This window comes from Scomber japonicus, chromosome 19 (assembly GCF_027409825.1).
Source record: "Scomber japonicus isolate fScoJap1 chromosome 19, fScoJap1.pri, whole genome shotgun sequence".
Taxonomy (NCBI): domain Eukaryota; kingdom Metazoa; phylum Chordata; class Actinopteri; order Scombriformes; family Scombridae; genus Scomber; species Scomber japonicus.
In genome coordinates, this window is record NC_070596.1 from 1,363,254 (window position 1) to 1,384,012 (window position 20,759).

General features: G+C 38.4%; 1 protein-coding gene across 2 annotated transcripts; it reads right to left on the reverse strand.

Annotated features, from left to right (window-relative positions):
• Positions 1-832: 832 nt before the first annotated feature.
• Positions 833-16,753, reverse strand: lrsam1 (leucine rich repeat and sterile alpha motif containing 1). Of its 2 annotated transcripts, none has more exons than XM_053339772.1 (24): positions 16,625-16,753; positions 16,282-16,338; positions 15,416-15,460; positions 15,175-15,252; positions 14,987-15,055; positions 14,820-14,904; positions 14,602-14,723; positions 14,427-14,517; positions 13,211-13,320; positions 13,039-13,068; positions 11,374-11,496; positions 10,776-10,915; positions 10,630-10,674; positions 8,590-8,660; positions 7,512-7,611; positions 7,297-7,384; positions 7,110-7,184; positions 6,584-6,664; positions 5,652-5,747; positions 5,167-5,265; positions 4,406-4,537; positions 3,752-3,818; positions 3,238-3,434; positions 833-2,605 (listed from the first exon to the last, which is right to left on the reverse strand). In XM_053339772.1, exons 1-24 carry the CDS (start codon positions 16,694-16,696, stop codon positions 2,483-2,485), a joined length of 2,196 nt encoding a protein of 731 aa, XP_053195747.1. In that variant the 5' UTR covers positions 16,697-16,753; the 3' UTR covers positions 833-2,482. The 2 variants fall into 2 exon arrangements, with proteins under 2 accessions (XP_053195747.1, XP_053195746.1); XM_053339771.1 differs by having other exon boundaries at positions 3,238-3,437.
• Between the last annotated feature and the right edge of the window lie 4,006 nt (positions 16,754-20,759).

Consider the following 20,759-nt stretch of genomic DNA (forward strand, 5'->3'; position numbering starts at 1 on the left):
GCGCGTTTTGATTGGCTCGTGCTCTGACGGTGCATTCATAGCCACAAAAGGAAGATGGGAAATTTAGGAACTTTACTTGAAAATACTTTCAAACAGACAAACGGTTAGAAAAGCTTACTGCGATTTTCATATAAGCAGAGTACTGTCTTGAGTTGTAGGCTAGTAGTCATTTTCTGGGTGTAAAAGGGGCTGTGTATGTTTTCTGTCCTGTTTTACAGCTCATCATTTGTGTCCAAAAGTAGTGTATGATGAAATGTTTCATTTGAATTTGACTTACAAAATCACAAGTGTGAGATAGGCCTTATTACTTTTTCTATCATTAGAGATGTAAAATAAAAAATGTATTTCCGTTCTATAACTTTATACTCTTGTACTTTTCTCCTTCTTTCTCATCACATTAACAATCTCACCACCCCTCACATTTATCTGTTGACCCTTTAGAGGGAGCACAACTAGTTTGGGAACCAGGCATGTATGTGATACAATGCATTATTATATAGAACTACACTTTCATACTTTGACTTCAGCATGACTTTGAATGCAAGACTTTTTCTTCAATGATGTATTTGTATATTTTTGTGCTGGTACTTTTACTGAAGTAAACATTTCAGTGCTTCATCTAACAATGTAGTTTGAAAGAATTAGAATTTTCTGGCAAGTATTTGATGGTTCAGGCTTTACAGAGTTGATGTGCTGTGTATATGTGTGTTCAGACATCATCTCTGTTTCCAGGTGCAATTCTAAAAATGTCTATTTCATTACATTTCTGGGTGTTGCTGTTTGTGTAGTAGCAACACAAAACATTCACACTGACCACAAGAGTACAGGAAAATGACATGTATATATATTTTATATCATATTGTCAATTCACATGACATATCAGACTTCTACAGAGGAGGAATCTTTAACTCTACATTAACAGACTCATATACAGTGAGTAGAGATATTTCCCACAACATGCTAAGATGTCAAAGTTAAGAGCACTTGAAGGAGTATAATAGCATTAGTGATGGCTACAAACAGGCAATGTGTTGTTAGATCATACAGATGTACCATACATATGCTTAGCAATTCAATGAAGAGTGGGATGAGACGATATGTCAGAGACAAGTGGACAAAAACTAAAGTGAGGTCCGAGGCTGGATTATCATCCTGGTAAGTAGTAACAGTTTCTAGTAAATTGATTGACTGAAGCTATATTTGGAGTATATGGAGAATATGAATACATGCATCACTGAAGCACAGCACCAACTAGCATGAATTTCTTAAGATGAGTCCTAGTTTGTTATCTAAAGCCCTGTCATGAAGAGGATCAAGTTTAAAAGTAGTACTCAAGCAATTTTTCTATCAAGCATTCTAAAGTTGCTGAACCTGCGAGAGACACTTATTTAAAAAATGATAAAAACTGATGCAGCAGAGGCCGATATAAATATACATTTATATCGGCCTCTAATAGTCACTAATACGGGTCATACTCCAAGAATCCCACAATGCAACTCGATAAGACCTGTCCCGATAACTTGTTTTGTTGGACAATATATTGTCTCAGAAATAATCACAATAAGTCAATAATTATTGTGACAGGCCTAAACAAATTCTAGCCTCTAAGCTGAGATAAAATAACTCAGATGACATCATCAGGGATGTTTCCCCAAGACTCCCATCGGAGCCATAGAAAATATTATACAACTGTATATATAGTAGTATAGCATAGTTGGAGTTCCTCTTTCAGCTGTTACTGTGCTCACACAGTGCATGTTTATCATTTTCCTTGTGTTATAATATAGAATATTTGCCTGAGGCTCCCCGGTAGGTTAATTCATCCAGCCATGGTGAAGTGAAAGTCAACAATAGAATAAATGGAGGTCAAACATAATAAATGTGTTTTCTCCCAGGCTGTCGTAATATACATTGATATACAATATAACTGATCCATATTAACACTTGAAAATGATTTCACCTGGCACACAGGGGCCTAGATGAGAAGTGTCTGAAGTGCAACAACATGGGATTGATAACTAAAAGCAAATAGATCAATAGATTTAACTTAATAATAAATGTTGGACAGGTGTTACTTTGGTTGACAAGACAGACAAACAGTATTGTTTAAAAAAAGAGGTTTTCCAGATAAAGGCACACATCAATTGAAAAGGTATATAAGGCAAAAAACAGTGAGTGGTGTCATCCACTAGGCTCTTAATATTCTGTATCATACAAATAAAATTTTAGAATTAAAGAAGACAAACAAAACACAACATGAATAAGTGCTAATGAAAAACACAAAAAACAAACAAACACAAAACCATTCAAAGTGTTCTATTGAAATGTGGTTCTGCATCGTGTAGTTAAAAGGAGGAATGTGGCTCAGCTCTTTGAAAAAAATTTGCTAAAAGCTTTTCTATACATGACAAGCTCAGCTCACAGCAGCTTTATGATCGTACACAAATGAAGATGAAGGTGCAGCGGGGCGCGCGGGGGGGCTCTAGCCGTGGTAGAGGCGTATGCGCTGAGATATGTTGCTGCGACACAGAGGGCAGTTCTGCAGAGCGTCACTGCACACCTGACAACAGCACACGTGACCACACGGTAAGAAGATGACCTGAGCCTGGAAGAGAGGAAAAACACACTGTTAATCATCTGGAAGTGGGTGTGTGTACATGTGTGCTCATAGTGTAGCTTTCATATTCACACTATTGTTGTAGGAGCCATGTATTTGATTTGGCTTAAATGTAATGTTCCTCCCAAACACTAGGGGGTACGTTGAGCACAGGTGTCGGGGATGGAAGGAGGAAAGTTTTTGACTGTGCTCGTGTATGTCATATTATATTTATTTATTATTATTATTTTATTTATCTATATTTATTTAGTTAAAGCTTTTGAAAAGTGATGGATAATGCCTAACATAGACATTGACTGAATAGCCTATCATTCATGTGGAGTACATGTCTAAACAATTACCACCATTAGCAGCTAGTAGCGGCTAACGTGTTGGGCTTAGTCACTACAGTTTTAAAAGAGTAATTTTTTTCTAGTTTAATTGAAGAACAATACTATGATGTTTGGTGAATGGTATCATTTTCTTACTTTTCCAAAACATGTAAAGTTAAGACACTGCTTACATATAGTAAATATGTACTACACATGCTAGTTATGCTAGTAATCAGGATATTGATATAGAAATCTGCTTTTCACAGCTTAATAGAGTAGACACAACAGTAACTAAAGTGTTTCTCTTACCCCAGTCTCCATGCAGACCACACACTCTGAGCTCCCTGGTCCCTCCAGAGGGCTGGGGGCAGACGGGGTGATTGGGGTCCCTGGGGTGAGCGGTGGGCTGGGCATCTGGATGGCGGAGGTAGTGGGAGGCAAAGGTGGGGAGGGAGGGGGTGGTGCAGTGGGTTCTGTTTCTTCGTCCATCTGCTTACCCTTACAAACTACTAGAGGAGGAGGAGGAGGTAAACAATGAGAGGACAGCAAACAGACTGCATTGTTACACATGTTGTAAAACTGAACAGCTTTTCATTGACTTTGCATGTGCTCTCAAACCTAAACACTCTTTCATTCTTCAAATAGGTAAATAAATATATTTTGGTATCTAAACATTATCCTGTTGGTAAAACGTTTTTTTCACATTTTCCTTCCTTGGATTTCTCAACCTTGAGTGAGCTTTGCACTTTGCATAGTAAATATCCTTTCTGTGTTTATCTTTTATCTGGATGTGGATAATATACAGTCATACAGGATGGTGTACCTTCAGGGTGGCGATCGTGAGCCCATTTCAGAAGAGCTTTCTGGATCCCTACTTCATTAATGCCGAGCTGAAAAGAGAGAAAGGAGGAATCAGACTGATGATTGTGCACATTCATAGATATTTATCATTTCTTTTTGTGTCGTACTGGCACAAATTAAAGCTATCCTTCAAAGTCTATAACCTAAAATTCAATACAATCTGACGGCATTTTAACATTCATGACACTGAAGGCAGACATTAAGAAGCATTCACTGAGCCACAAGACTGACAGGTTTCTTCTTTCTTTCACATATACACTGTACTTAATGTTAGCGTATCTCTTATCTAATAGCTATCTTAATCAAAAACAGAGGCATGAATTAATATGTGAAAGTTAACTAGACATAAACAGCGTTCTTATAGACATTACAACAATGAAGCAATAAGAGATAAGAGATGGGTAAAAAATGTGGGCTAACTTAAAAACTAATATCTCTTAAGATCTTGTTTCTCACACTGTCCACAGTTGAACACCTGATTGAACTATACTACTAGTATTCAAAAGACATGATCAGAGAAGGACTTGTATATGTGACCAGTAACACAGCTGATGTTGAAACTGAGCAATATGTGGCGTCACCTAATAGAAACGTGTGAGTAATGACGCATACACACCTTCTTGAGGTCCGAGGCGCTCATGTGGCAAAGGGCCTCTGTTGTCACTCGATGGTGAGCCAGGATGGGAAGGTAGTGCTGACCCGACAGTCTGCACAACAGATTGACTAACTCTTTCTCCACACCCGCTTCCTGCAATAAGATTAGTAGCAGTAATGGGTTTATTGGGAGCATGTACAGTGTTCAACATGTTATCATTTGATGTAATGTATCAGAGTTAGCTTATAGCTCATTTTCATCTGTAGTCTCTTCAGTAGGTTAATATTACAACATATAAAAAAACTTTTTCGTTTTGTTTACAATTACACTCAGACATGACTGATCAAGTCAATGTGTGAAGCTTTCCTATGCAATTGTTAGTTTAGCAGCTGCTAACTTGGCTATTTTGCATGTGTTGTGTTGTTTTGAATATTGGTTTGGCTCTGTTTTTTGATTGTAGGAGGGGTAGAAAAGTTCCTTACTTCAGTCTACACCCTTTCTGAATATTGAATGCCTATGTATTTTATTTTGTTATTTTAACATGTTCGAATAAATAAACTAAACTATAAAAACTCATACACAACAGTGTCATCTGCATAGATTTGCAGTTCTACATTCTGACACTGTTGAGGGAGATTTTAGCGAGACGTTACTATATAGAATACATAATAGGGGACCCAACACAGACCCTTGTGGAACACCCATTGTGCACTTCACAGTTAAACATCAGCACAGTTGGTTTTCAGATGCTTCTTTGTATCCTGCTCTGCTCTGTACTGTACCTGCATGCGCAGTGACAGGGGTTTAGCATCCAGCAGTCTCTGGTACTGGATCATCCAGTAGTTCTGCTGGTTGGACTCGGACTTCCGCTCCATCTCCGACTGGTGAGCACAAAATGATTATTACACTCATTTAACACCTTGACCCCAGAATGGGAAAGACAGCATTATAGTCCAGATGACCACTAATAGATGTGTGTGAGTGCATAACAGAGAGCAAATGTCAGTAATCTGTGCCTCCATAGAGGGAACAATATGGTGACTCCTAACAGTGGAAAGCATGAGTCAGGAAAGAGACAATGCAACAGGGAAAGACATTAAATATAACCTCTATTCCTCTTGTCTGAAAATGAAAATCAAGGCAACCCCAGATCTAGTAATATACACTTGTGACATTTCTTGTTGTGTTCACATTTGTGTGGTCATCCTGAGCTTAGATTAAAAGAGAGTGATGGATGTAACTACAGTAACTGGTTGTTGTAACTCACCAGAACCTGCCGCAGTTCCTGCTCTCTCTGCTCTCTCTGCTTCAGCAGCTGCTGCAACAGATCACTGAGAGCTGTGCGCTGCTCCACCAGAACCTCCTGCGCACACACACACACACACACACACACACACACACACACACACACACACACACACACACACACATAAAATACAGGAACAATACACACTCATAAATAAATTATATTGAATAAAACTAAAGAGTAAAGAAGGAAAGAGACATCTCCAGCACAGTTCAATGATATATCTTACATTTTAAATACATAAAACCATCGATAGACTTCCTACTGAAATCTGAACACTGATCTGAACTAAGGTGCAAGAATCTAATGAACTATTTAGCAATTGTGAAAACAGATCCTTACATAACTTTTAAACTTTTAAAGCCACTATGTATAGGTTTTGAAAACAACTGACTGTGGCACCCTCTGTTGATAGCATTGAGACATTGCAGCTGACAAAAAAAAACAGACTGAAAGCAACACAGAGACTTCAGCAAATTTTCTTCACATCTTTTTTTCACAAGAAAGGCCAGTGTTCGCTGTGTCCATTCTGGGCTACTGTAGAAACATGGCGGCGCCACATGGCGGCTTCTATGGAAGGGGACCCACTCCTTATGTATAATAAACTAATTAAACCATACTTATGAAAATTAAATTCCATTTCTGCCGAGTCTGTTCCTCTAGAGGCCACAAAATTCTACATACTGCACCTTTAAACTTCTACATACTGCACCTTTAAATATCGCTTTACTTCAGATTATTTTCTTGAACCTCTGCGTTTGGAATGTTATGTTATTGCCATGATGCAATGACATGAAAAATAACCAAAATAAACAATGATAACCGACGGGGGGGAGAAAAAAAAGAAATCAGTTAAATGGAGGACGGCAAAGAAATAAGGGGGTGACACCCACCTGCAGGTTCTCAGAGTCCAGATTGCGTCTTTTAATCTCCAGTTTAGTCAGCTGCATTAATTCACCCTCTATGAGCCTTATCTGGGGACAGTGGAGAAGCAAACATGAAGGTAGCAGGGAGAAAGGCACATGCTGCTGAACGTAATGATGATTTCATGAAATGATTGTCTGACTGTGGGTTCTATTACACAGGAGTCAGTTGAGTCTGGTACTGGGTAAAAATGTGTAAGAAATGAGCATGCAGCAGGTTAAATTCTTTTTTTTAAAGAAGAGAAAAAATGCTGCATGGGTTTGTTTGTTTTAATTACTGTATTTACATCGTTTTCTTTAGCTGATGCCTAAGGCTGTTGTTTGTCCCCATACTATACTGCCTATGTTGATATAAAGCACTGAGCCTATTGGTTGTTAAACTAACTGTAGATGGAATTAAAACACCAATCTACTGTGCAGCTTTTTCACCAATGTCATAAAAAACACCATCAGACATCAGTGACGGGTTGGACCTTCACCCTTCGTCCACACAAACCTGGTTGCGGATGTAACCGTGCACAGAGTCTTTCTGTAGCTGCAGGGCCTGGAACGCTACTTTCTGCATCTCCTCCTGCAGAGTACAACCACAGCACATTGATTGTCATGGATTGCAATTTTTTTTTTAAATGAGTACAGTCACTTAAAAGGAGAAAAGCTTCAGATAGCTCATCATTCACACAAACCTCCTGTATTATGTGGGCAATAGCTTTAGATTTATCCAGGACTTGGAGGGACATCATCTTATCAAAATGCCTGTCCAGATGCTCCAAACTGTTCCAAAGTGGGGAAGAAAGACCACACAAAGTTTCATACAGTGTTAAATGATTAATAACACATTTGCAACATTAACATCCTTCTTCACATGTGGTGTTTCTGGGTGTTTGTGTGCATATTGAACCTTCTGCAGGCCTCAGACACCAGGCTTTGTCTGCGGAAGTCACTGGCCTCCTGTAGCAGGCTCACAGCACAGCTGTCTGACAGCATCTTCTGCATGGCCGCTACAAAGACACACACAGGAGGAGAAAATGTAAGGAAGACAACAAGGAAATATCATTTAAAGTCCATGCGCAGGGAGGTGAAGAATGAGAGTAAAATGATCTTCAAATGACAATAATATCGTTTATCGCAATTATTTCTGAGACAATATATCGTCCAGCAAAAGTGTTCAAGTGAGAAAAAGTGGGACATCATCTTCTGAGGGCCATGAATCTCAAAAATAACTGTCAAGACATCTGAACCAAAGTATTGAGAGAGCCAGACAGATCTCTCCTTTAGAGCGATGTCATTGTTTTACAGTGACACTTGTAGTACAGAACAACTGTATTAACGTGTAGGTCTATTAATAAAGTTGTTCTGTACTTCAAGTGTTGCTGGAGCTTTGACTTTTTAAAAAAAAAAAAACTTTTTTACTTTGTTCATGCATCTTGGAAGTGGGTGAAGTTGTTTCAGAAACATCTACTCTGCTTCTACAGCATTGTTTCATAGTGTTTAATTAGTATTAGTATAATTCCATTTATAGTATTTTCATTTTAATAAATGGAAACCAACATTATTTTTGCTAATTTTGTTAATTTATAATGGATCACCTGCACAAGAAATTACATTTTTAGGTATGTTATTTGTGAAAAATATTTGAACACACTGTATGTTATAAAAACTTTGTACTCACACCACAACTGTCTATAAAGGTCTTGGAGTGCGATACAAACTATTTCAAGAACTGCCCCTAAAATGTTATTCTTTACTTTCAGATGGCACATAACTCCTATATAGTTTTTTGAATAGAGACAGAAGCTAGTGGAGTCGATTTCATACCTGAATGACATAGTAGATAGACATTAGATGAATACCAAATATCAAGTGTTTCAAATTGGGGATCACATATGTAACAAAAAAGGATATACTGCTGTATGGACACGCACACACTAATTCAACAACCAGTGCTTAAATAAAGTAAGTAAAGTTGAAGTGCTTACCAGCCACATCCTTCTTCCTCAGTGAATTGGCTTCTTCCTGTGTGATGGCAGTCAGATGCTCCATACGGATACTGTGGGGGAAACAAACTGTTAACAATACTATTTTGAGTCATGTCTGAGGTGAAACAGTAACCATGGCGATAGACAGCAGGAATGCATGGTAAAAAACATGAAAACATAAAAACTGTCATATAATTCAGTTGAGTTACATCTGGGTTACAAATGATTTACTGAAGGCTGCAGGCTTGAGTTTATGTTCTGTGTTACTATTGGTTAACCTCAGCGTCAACCTTTCCGTCCTTATAAACAGATTCAAACAGTAGGCATGTATTACTGGAACTGCTCTGGACTGGTTTTCCTCTTATTAGTGGATCTTTTTTTGTTTCTGTTGGTGAATTTTCCTCATGAACTACTGAGGCTATACATGGGATACCACAAGGAGTCATCTTAGGACCTCTTCTATTTACCCTTGTGTATTAAGAAAGACTTGGGAAAAACCCAAACCTATCCTTTAAAGCCAACTGTGGACTTTTTTCTGTAGTGGCTGTGCACTTCTGGAACAGCCTTTCACTTAGAGATCATATTGAGCAGCACTAGCGGTTTTAAAAATTGCATCTTCAATGATAAAAAACAAACAGACTGCAAATTTAGTAACCCACTTGATTTGATAAACTGCTTTAGTGCTGGGCAATATATCGATATTATACCGATATCGTGATATGAGACCAGATATCGTCGTAGATTTAGGATATAAAAATATGTAAATTTCTGAACTTACCAGACTGTTCTAGCTGTTCTGTTATTAACCTTTTACCCACTTTGTCATTACACCCACATTACCGATGATTTTTTTATCAAACATTTCATTGTGTAAATATTTTGTGAAAGCATCAAGAGTCATCTCTACATTATCGTTGCAATATCGATATCGAGGTATTTGGTTAAACATATCCTGATACTTGATTTTGTCCATATTGTCCAGCCCTACTGTTATTATTATTTCGTAATAGATTCAGCTGAAGACAGAACTAGGACTGTGACTGTTACATAAGGATCTCTTCACAGCCAATGTGAGCAGGAGGAAGGATTGCATTGAGACAAAAAAAACATTATCACATCAGACCTGTAACATTAACTATAGTTTTTGGACGATATATTGTCTCAGAGATGATCATGATAAACAATATTATTGTCATTTGAAGATCATTTTATACCACTGATATAATGATAATATAATAGTATAATAATGTAAGGGGGGGTGGTCTTGTGTAAAAACACAGACTGTCATCATGGTTGGGGACAGAGTTATTTCCCTTGAATTCTTCTACAGTCTCCACTCAGGACTACACAGTGAGGAATGGAGGACACTACTAGCTTAGCTAATGTAACATGAATAGCATCTTAGCTGCTAATGTGAAGTGTGGTAATACTGAGGTTAAATGTCCATGTATCATATGATAAGTCCATATATAGTCATGATGATGCTGATAATTAAGTTATTGTCCGTTCAATTATTGTGACAGTATTATATAACGATCGACTTGAAAAAAATGTTTACTTATTTATTTAACTAATTTACACAGCTTTTTCTTCTAATGTTTTTATTGTACTACTATTTTGTGTCCAAATTTTGCTTTAATAACATGGTGACTTGTTTTATTTATTTATTTAGTTTAAAACATTTTTATCATTCTCTCATTTTTTTAAATGTTTACTTTATTTGTTCTTTGTTTTTGTTGTTTTGTCTCTTTATGTTGTTGGTCTACACTTGTTCGGTCTTATTATCAGCTTGTGAATGATGAAAGCTGGTATATTAATACAATCTGACTGATCGGTTTGATTGATGATTAAAGATAAGGTAAAAATGTTACTGAGTCCACACTTGAATAATTGAAGCAGAGCCTTGTTTGTCCTGTTATTGTGCATCTCGGTTGGAAAGTGTTCTATAAATAGATTCTGATAAGTGGAGAGGAACGAGATGAGTGTGCTGAGTGCCTCATATCTCTTTACACTAATAGATCTGGAGGTTAGGCCACTCACCGATCCTCCTCCATAGCTTGGAGAAACTCTGCACTCTTTTTCTTCCTGGAGAGAGAGAGAGAGAGAAATAAATATGCTGCTGTTAGTGAACACAGATCCACACATTAACTCTTAACCACTACAGACACTATTCCTTCAGGTCTTACCTCTTGTTTTCCATCAGCATGTCGCTAATACGACTGCTGATGCCGTCTTCAGCTTGTCTCACTCTGTCTAGCACCAGCAGCCTCTCGGCCTCCTGGGCCCTCTGCTGCTGGGAGACCCCCTGCTCCACACGGTCCCTCTCCTAAACATCACAGCACACAGTTCAAAACCTAAGAGTAAAACTAAACTGTTCAATCTCAAATCCAATTTTCTGTTATCTTGTTTGTTTGACCAAAAACAAAAAAAAAACACAGATCCACAGAACCTTCTTAAGTCACTCTGCTGTTGATCTGTATGTTCAGTACGTTCCAAGCTAAATACAATAGGTGAGCTTCAGTGCTATGTAAATGTGACACAAAGGAAGTCTATTTAGCTCCGCTGTGGAGAAATGATGCATGTTTGGAACATACAGATAAACAGACTGGTTTATGTAATAGTGCTCTGAGAAGTTTGTGTGGGCGTTTTGATACTTTCTAACTAATCCAAACTGCTGTCTAAGCATGAAGGAGCGAGCTACAAACATTTCAGAGCCGCCTTTTAAACCTAAACAGAGCGAGGGAAGCGAGTGACAACTGTGTGAGATAAATCAGAGTTGTGTACCTCACGGACTGAGTTGAGGATTTTCTCCTTGCGGGAGTTGTTCATGCAGAGAAGCTGCGTGTGCTCTCTCTGCTTCTCCTCCAGGTGACGCTCGAAGTCCAGCTTCTCCTGCTGCTTCTGCATCTGAAGGAGGGAGGTGGGGAGACAAGTTTTAATGTGTGTGTTGCAGTGTGTGTTTATGTAGAAAAAACACACGCCTGCCCTGCAGCTGCCATATGGAAAGTAAAATAAAAAAACAACTTTATATCTGTAAATAAAAATCAACCAATAGGATGTAAAATAACACAATGCCTCCAAGTCAATTATCTTTATGGCTTCACACATTTTCTGCTGATTCACACAAAACCACAACCCTCCACACTATTTGTCCTTGCACTGTTAAACTGTGCACAGTCTGTACTTGTGTTTGTATGAGAATGTGATATGCAACAAGCTTTACACTGTTGTTAAGGATTAGCTGAGAGCTCAATATCATCATGCTGAGGTCATTATTAATGTTGTGAGCTGACAGTAGTATTAGCATTAGCATTAGTCACATTCATGGAAATTTGGATCAGGAAGTGAAATGACCTGCTTTGACTGAAAACCACACTCCTAAATGTTTCACTCCAGTCAGTGATGTCACTGCTGGTCCTTTCTATCAGCTGTTAAAGGCAGAATACCTGCACTGAGATAAATAGTTGAGTCTGGTATGGGGGCCCTTAAGGACCAAACATATAGAAAAAGCAAAAGCACAAATATTAACAGAAAAGCAACAAGAAGCAGTTGCAAATGAAAAAACGCATACAAAATGTCCTAAGTCTTTTGTAGAGTGTTTCCTATGTATGTGGTTTTGCTTTTCTATATATTCCCTATTGGAGCTGTTTGTTCTGGAGCATATTTCTAACCCTAACCCTCTAAACCAGGAGTGTCAAACATATGGCCCGTGGTCCAATAACTCTGGAGCAAGTGAAAATGTGAGTAGCCCACTTCATGTAAAATGTTGCTTCAGAGGTTTATCCATTCTGTCCAGAATACAATCCTCTGAAAACACAATCAATACATAATGAGGCCATATTTAAACAATTCATACATTGAACATTGTATAAAATGTTGTCAATCAGCAGCTTCTGTGTAGAATAATCTGAAAAAACTGAGACATAATATTGTTGAAACTTAAGACATGTCAGGCAGGTTTATTATAGTGAAGTTATAATATATAGGTTAATATGGAATGGTTTTACTGGTCCGGCCCACTTCAGATCAATTTGGGTTGGATGTGGCCTTTGAACTAAAATTAGTTTGACACCCCTTTCATTTGTCCCTTTAGCATTTGTAGTATTTTTGGATTTGATATGTAATGTTATCAATACTTGTGCCTAATAGGAGGGACAGCTTATAAACAATACCGGACTGGTAAACAGCAGAGACATTACAGTATTACAGTACAATTCAGCACAGTCTCAATTGTTAGTTATTCCAAAACCTACTTCCCAAATGATTGTGATGAAAGCAGGCTGCATTTCTTTACACATAAAACTTTTGAATATCAACTATGTTAACATGGTAGGCTACAAGCACACCTACTGAAGTGTTTCATGAGTTAAAATAAGGATGTTTTGAGTGAAGTAAGATGTGTAGACAGACTGGATCTGATGTTGGTCGTGTCAGCTGGAGATAACCCACCTTTCTCTTCTCGTAGTCGGTGAATTTGCTCTGCAACACAAAGTGAGGAAAACAAACGTAAATCAACAACAGCACTACATACTGTACACATGTATAGATTTCTATTACTGTATGTGCATCTGTGTGTGTGTGTGTGTGTGTCTGTGTGTCTGTGTGTGTGTGTGTCATCTACCTGCCAGGCTTCCTCTAAACCATCCAAACAGTCAGAGTTGTGTGTGCCACAGTCGTTCTCCAGCACTGGTAGGAGGTACTGGGATGGAGGGCAGTACTCTTCTCCCAGCTCTGAAAATCACATCACGTCTTTATTCATATACAGTCAGATATGATGTCATGTCTCATGTGAATACCTTACAACCTGATTTTCTTTCTTTCTTCTTTCTTTAAAGTATAACCTTTAAGATTTCAGTTCTAATCCATCAGAGGTTAAGTGTGATCCATTGATAAAGCTGCCAGTTGCATTCAAGATGACACTTTATTACCCATGAAAGAAAAACAGCTGTTTTTATTTTGCGCAACCAAACACACTATAAGCAGAGATGATTCATTGCTTCACGTTAATTCATTAAAGAAGAGTAGTAGCAGGTTCTGTTTTCTGTATTATGCCCAAAAACTTATCCCCATCATTTCCCCACTGAATCTCCTATGTGTGGGTATTGGCCATGATGTGACAGATCCACACTTTCTTTGTCAGTGTCTCTGTTGTAATAATTCTGTGGTTGCATTCATTCAGTCACAGCAGTATTTCCTCTAGGTTGACAGCTTTGAGGGAGAGGAGGTAGGGGGGGGGGGGGGGGGGGGGATGTGCCCATCTCTTGGAACATATGACACATTCTAGTTTTGAACTGCTGAAGACTTTTCTGTTTGCGACTGAATTTTAGGGTTAATATCTCACACTTCCCTGTAGCTTTTTAATTTAATTTCCAATTGAACACTTTTAATCATATTTAAATGTCTTTTTATTTTGCCATGTGTTGCTTTTTTATCATGTCTTGATGCATTTTATGTTTTATGTAATGCACTTTGAATTACCTTGCTGTTGAAATGTGCTGTACAAAATAAATTTGCCTTGCCTAAACTGTGCAAAAAATTGTTATTATTATTATGTTGAACTTAAAAAATGTGATTATCCATAAATATGTTGATGCAACTCAGTCTCAGTGATATCAAACCATATAAAACACTGTGCAGTTGATAACTTGGAGCAACTGATTATAATCTCTTCTCAGTTGCTGAATTCAATTCAATTATAAATTCATATGAGACAATTAGAAATAGTTACATGGAAAAAACTATTTTAAGCCAAAAAAGTGGACAGAAACAGGTGTGTGTGCGTGTGTGTGTGTGTGTGTGTGGAAGAGATACATTTGGATCATTGAGTGAACCCTCACCGTTGCATAGGAAGCGCTGGATGCTCTCTGTACCTTCTTGACACACAGATGAAGGTGGATAGGTCATCATGGCAGCATCCAGTGTAAAGCTCTGTCAAAGCGCACACACATACACACAAATGTCATATCATGTTTAGCAGAAACTGTACATTTTAAACCCAAAACACACACATACTTCCAAGGTGCGGATGTTGGCTAGAGTTTTGGGAAGCTGGACAATGCTGTTGTCACTTAGGTCCAGGGTGCGCAGGCTGCTCAAACAGCTGATTGAGGATGGTAGCTCAGTGAGACAGTTACCTATTAGATACAGAGTGATGAAGACAAGCTCAGTTACTTAAATTTGACTTATGCATGTCCTCTCATTTAGCAGCCAGCAGGAGATAAACAACGCACCCTTCAGATTGAGTGTTTGCAGAAAGCGCAGGTCCCCGATGGAGTCCGGCAGGTGCTTCAAACGGTTCTTCTCCACATTTAGAATCTGACAGGAAACACAAATGATGAGTTACATCCATTCACACTCATTTCCTCTGTACCACAGGACGAGTTGAGAATAGCATTACCTGCAGTGATGTCAGCTTCCCAATGTCTTCTGGAAGTGAGGTGATTTTATTTTCGTGCAGATCCAAAACCTAAAGAGACAGACAGACTTAGTCATGCTTATTGTGATAAATATGAGTTCAATGCTGTATGCAGGCTTCCAGCAGCAGGTTTGAATTCAAATGATTCACTTTAAACAGGTTTGCTTTACCTTTAAAGTGGTGAGAGAGGTGATGTCACATCCTTTTGGCAGCATTGACCTAAGCTCATTGTTATGAAGGATAAAGACCTGTAGGATAGCAACAGAAAAACATGTCTGACTGCTGACTGTGCAAACAAGGACACACTAATACCATTAGTTTTACAAATATTGCTAATACAGTATTTATGAATTTAAATATGATTTGTTCCTGAAGTGTCATCCACTGTTCTGCTTCATGCTGCATTCTCACCTTCTTCTGTAGCACCTTGCAAATTGAAAAGACACTCGAAGGAACCTGTGACATAACAGACCAAAGCTTCAACATCCACATTTACACTCATACAATACTTACAAGCTAGTTAATAATTGTTTTTTATTTACAATTGTTTCTCCTGACTCCTATCAGATTTCATAGAGCTCCCACTGGAGACCAAGTTCACCTTTAAAGAACGTGTAAAGTGAATTCAGACATTTTCTTCTAAACACATTAAATAGGTCATAAATGTATTTCTAAAAAAGGTGTAAAAAGCATTTCAACCATTTAGATTTGAATTGTGGAGCTAGGCTTCACAAACTGTGTTTCAACATTTCTGTCTTCAGGATTTAGTGATTAGCATAAACCCGCCCCTGCTGCTGTAGAGGTAGAAATACATTCAGCGCACACTACTACTACTACAGTCTACAGTTAGTCACCGAGCTAGCAGCTGAGTTAGCCGCAGAAAGCTCTCAGACATAGCGTCCATGTTTCTGGTAGAGGTGGTGACTCTCATTGACAGGTGACACTTGGTAGGGGGCGGGGTTTCAGGGAACTCGGTGGGCACTCCCACAGCGTTTGGTAGCAGAGAAAGAGACTGATTTTTACACAACTTTGATGCTTAATTTCATATATTTGGTGATTTTTTTAATCATTCAAATTTGGCAGGGTGGTTGACAACACACTTTTCTGTGGTATGTCAATCTCAGAACACATATTTATTCTTACTTTACACGGACTTTAAGGTAACTTAATAGCGCACTTTGGTGAAACTACACATGTTCTAACACAGAGTGAATGACTTGACTTGAATGAAACATGTGTTGTAATTGTAACTGTAATAAATTTCACAACATTCTCACCTCTGAGAGCTCACACTCTGAGATGTCCAAAGTATCATCAGCACCTGCCTCCTTAGACTGAAGAACAAGACAGATATTGAGTTAGATATTCTCTCTTTTAGACAGCAATGACACGTGATGTAAGGTCAATGAAGAAAATACTTAAACACTTGGGGAGATGATTACATGAATAACAAAAATACATCTAGCGCTCCTAATCAGAAGATAAACATGGCTGCAGGTTGTGTCAGCATTATCAAACAGGTTGCTGTGACCCTCCAGCACCAGCAGCAGGGTGTTTCCCAGCTGGGAGGTGGTGGCATACACATACACATACACATACACATATCAACACCCTTCATACCAGGCACAGCTGATACTCCAGTCTCTTCAGTGAGTCCTCGCTGGGTTTCCTCTTTCTGAAGAACAGAGGCATCCTGCCTGTCCTGTCTGTCCTTCCTGTCCAGCTGTCTCTCTGCCTGCTGGGTTTCCCTCTCGCTCCTCCAATTCAAACGAAGAGCCGCTCCGGACAACTGACGGACCCTCGAGACGCTGCCCGCACTCTGAAAGTACAGAAAGTGAGATATTAATCAGATGAACCAATCGATGAGAGTAGAGCTCATACTGAAATACTGCTACAGTATATGAGCCAAAAAGCAGATAGAAATTATTTTTTGCCTACTTGGGAGCAGTGGGACAAGCTGAAAACACACAAAACTGATATACAACAATATCACCTTATATAGCAGAAACATTAGCATTCATTTATAGTTGAATCTCTGCCAACGTGATGAATGCAAGTCCCATAATCAGTCTGCTTTTAGCTCTGTTTTGGTCTCTATTGTAAAACTCAATTATTCAATTTGCTTGCAAAACTGTTAATTGTTTACGTGATACATTAATGTACCTAACTCTTTTATTATTTACTTGCTGTCTATAGTTATTTATCTATTTATTTTTGCTCAACTCTACCATGTTTAATGATGTATTTCTCTCCCTAATGCAGCATTTTCCATCTTTGTAATATAATAACAGGAAGAGTGGTTGTATAATGCATGAGTTCTACTAGCTCCAGCAGAGATGAGGGTCTCTCAGGCTTTTCCCACAGTGTTTTATTGTTCTACTGAAAAAAAGGAGTGGTAATAAATAAATATGTAAACGTAGATATAGTGCCAGCCTTTATGGAGCAGTGAATTTGCTCTTTGCTCTTGTTTTTGCTCTGCTACTGGTAGTAGATTCTGTAATTCAACACTTCTGCCAGATCAGCATATGAATCAGTAATATTTGTACAGAAACAAACAACATGAAAAACAGCAGGCAGGGACTGTAGAACAACACTGCTGAACTTTTCCTCTTCAAAACACACACCGAACCAAGCACAGACTGAGTGGGATCATAATCTACTTGTAAAACGTCCTTACCACTGACAGAGATAATACATCCAGGACTGAAAGCCTGAACTGCAAATCCAATAACTGGACTCCAGTGAGAGTGTAGCAACTGAAAACAGAGATGCCCTTGAACCAGTTAATGGATTTTGTTAAAACAAGCTTCAGTATGTGCTCGTTCTAAATGTAATATACTTTTACATTATAAAAACAGAAACGGACATCCATTATAGCTTCCATGCAATCAGCAAGTATCATGTCTGAATCCTGCAGCTAGCACCAGAGATGCTAAGCCCAAGAAAACTACACTGACCGAAGTCATCATTGAAACCTCCAACTATTAGCATATAGATTGAGGATTATTTAAAGAGGGAACAGGGGTCGATGTCATTTTAAGAGTTTTAATAAGGTAATTGAACAGATATACGTCACTGTTCCAAGCAGAGTGTTTTTAAAATACCTTTGTAAATGTCTGGAGGGGATCTTTAAAGACTGTTGCTAGCCTTGAATGATAACAGATGTCTCAGCAGGGAGACCAGACATGCTGAATAATTCAGGACTGTCTTAGCAGTGGCCCAGAATCCTGGAATCCTGTCCTGTTTGTCCCGAAAATGAACTGTTAAGATAACAGTAATAGATAAAATGCACAAGCTATAACCAGAGCTGTGAGACTCCACCTGACTTGAGACTTGAAAGCAAAAAACACTGAGGAGACCTGACCTAGTGACACAGTAATATTTAAAAATGCTGCACCAAGCCTTTTTGTGTCTTTATCAGCTCTACCAAATCGTCATGAATGGTTAATAACATAACAAGACACAGTGCTCCATATCATCCTCTGAGACAATCCATCTATCTCTCTACTTTATCCATCTGTACAAACCGATCTTCATAATATTCATAACAAATGATCAGTAGTGAGGTGCATTGTATTGACTGGTGTTCCTAATATTTTGCCCCTCTCATGTATGTTGATGGAATGGACAAATACTGTATAAAGAACACCAATCAATGTAATGCACCTTAATACATCACCATCACCCACGATGACCTCAGTAATAAACATAAAGCAGAATTATCACCTTCTTTACAATGTCAACAAAAAATAAATTTCATAAAAGTAGAATTTAGAACAGCAGAGCTGTATGAAACATAAATTACAGTCACGAGGACAGGGGCGGAGTCATGTGCCAGATGATCGAGGCGCTACAATGACGTAATCAATGCAATAAAATTAATTTTATTTAACGGATACTAAATTACAGTGTTACATAAAATAACATGATTAGGTTTCTTTCTCCTAATGTCATAGAACTGACTTAATTAGGAAACAACACATTCGAGCGTTCAGTTTGGACTTTCACGTGTTTTACTGTTTAATGTTAAATAGTGGAGACCACGCCCACACAAACTCTGTCATGAATACATCTATTCTCATCTGCCACCTTCCGTCTCAAACTGACACCTGCCAGTCAGTTAAATATCCTGCATTAGCGCCTCTAATATATGTATGTATGTATGTATATGTTTCCATAACACATATAAGGCAGCGAGCGGTACATAGTCAGTGTGCTCATGTCCATTTATGTGTAACAGTGTCTGTGTGGGTGTGACGTTATCGTAAATGACGTAGCTAGGTTACATAGCTTATAACCTAGCTAAAACACTTTTAGCCTTATAACCAGCGTTATAACCCTATATTCACATTATCACAGTCAATGCAGCTATATAAATATGTAGTCGTATTATGTTATTGTCCACATATGAGGCTGATAGATATTAGCTGTCCCCTTGACAACTTGCCACTACGTTTAGCAAACATAAGCTAACAACGCTAGCGTGTCAACAGGAAGCTATCAACTGTCACTAACGGTACACGACGTCACCCTGGTAAACGAGGTGAAATTCACGCTGTGTGTCATACTCACAGGCTGTGGTGATGTTGTTCCGCTGTTCCACACACTGCTGGGTAGATGGTTAAAGGGGGACTTCCAAATTTAGCTCACTTTAAATCGTAATGTGTCTGACCGAGTCGCGTTAAAAGGCAGAAACGAGAGTAAAAGTATCTTCCAAGTTACTCTGCTGAGATACAAATACAGCTAGATTTTAAGATGTGATGCCTGTCCCGCAGGTTTCCATACGAGGCTGCTCTAAATGAAATCACAACAAATACAAGCTATCTTCTTCTTTTAGTTATTAGCAGGTTGCAGCTAGCTAGAAGCTGTATATCGCCCTCTACAATACGGAGTGTGCAGTATCATTGCTGTCAATCTACTAGTATGCTCAGTATGTGTCATGCAGTGTGTAGCGTTGTGATGCGTTCACGTGAATACAGACAGACGGACAACTGCACAGTCAATGGCAGGACGGTTAAACATAACGTCATGTAGCTATGATGGTGTACTGTTCAGGGGCGATTCTAGGATCAGACCTTTGAGGGGGCTCAGCTCCTAATGAGAATGTGACATACAATGCCCTGCAAGTGTTCAAAGTAACCCCCTGCTGAATCACTAATTTCACTGGATAACGTAAATTACAACAATAAATATGAATAGATAGTAGAGTGGTCTACTATAGTGTATAATAATAATGGTTCAGAATAAACAATCACAGCTTTCTACAGAGGGGACTCTAAGATAGTTAATGAACCTGAGGGAAAGACAATATTAATGACAGAACTGTCCAAAGTACATTAAACCTGTTCAAATAAAACCATTTCAACCTGTAGCATAATTGTTTGTCCCATCTCTAACAGACATTCTTGCAAAAATAAAATAAAGAATATTAGTTTCTAAAGAATGGAATGACATATATTAATTATTCTAGTAATTACATTATTCTAGTGCCAAAGATATACATGCTATAAAATGCAGCTTTCTGTTGCAAAGTTAAAATAAATGTTAAATTCTCTATTTGACGGCAATGTCTCGCCTAATATTACAGTCCTGCTCTCGTCCACTAAAACAGTATACGGTTGGTTTGTCCACACATATTCCTAGATGTTTTATATAGGCTAAATAAATGGTAACTGTTTATTTTACAGCTAACATATGTAACTCATAAAGATATGCACATGTTGTTTCATAGGAAGTTTCCTGGATAACAAATGGT

Bases quoted from the DNA above. Each gene is read 5' to 3' on its own strand.
- lrsam1 (XM_053339771.1), bottom strand. From the start codon at position 16,696: ATGCCTCTGTTCTTCAGAAAGAGGAAACCCAGCGAGGACTCACTGAAG. The intron at 16,339-16,624 runs GTATGAAGGGTG...CTTGTTCTTCAG, and splicing joins TGGAGTATCAGCTGTGCCTG to TCTAAGGAGGCAGGTGCTGA. The intron at 15,056-15,174 runs GTAAAGCAAACC...CTGTCTCTTTAG, and splicing joins CCTCTCTCACCACTTTAAAG to GTTTTGGATCTGCACGAAAA.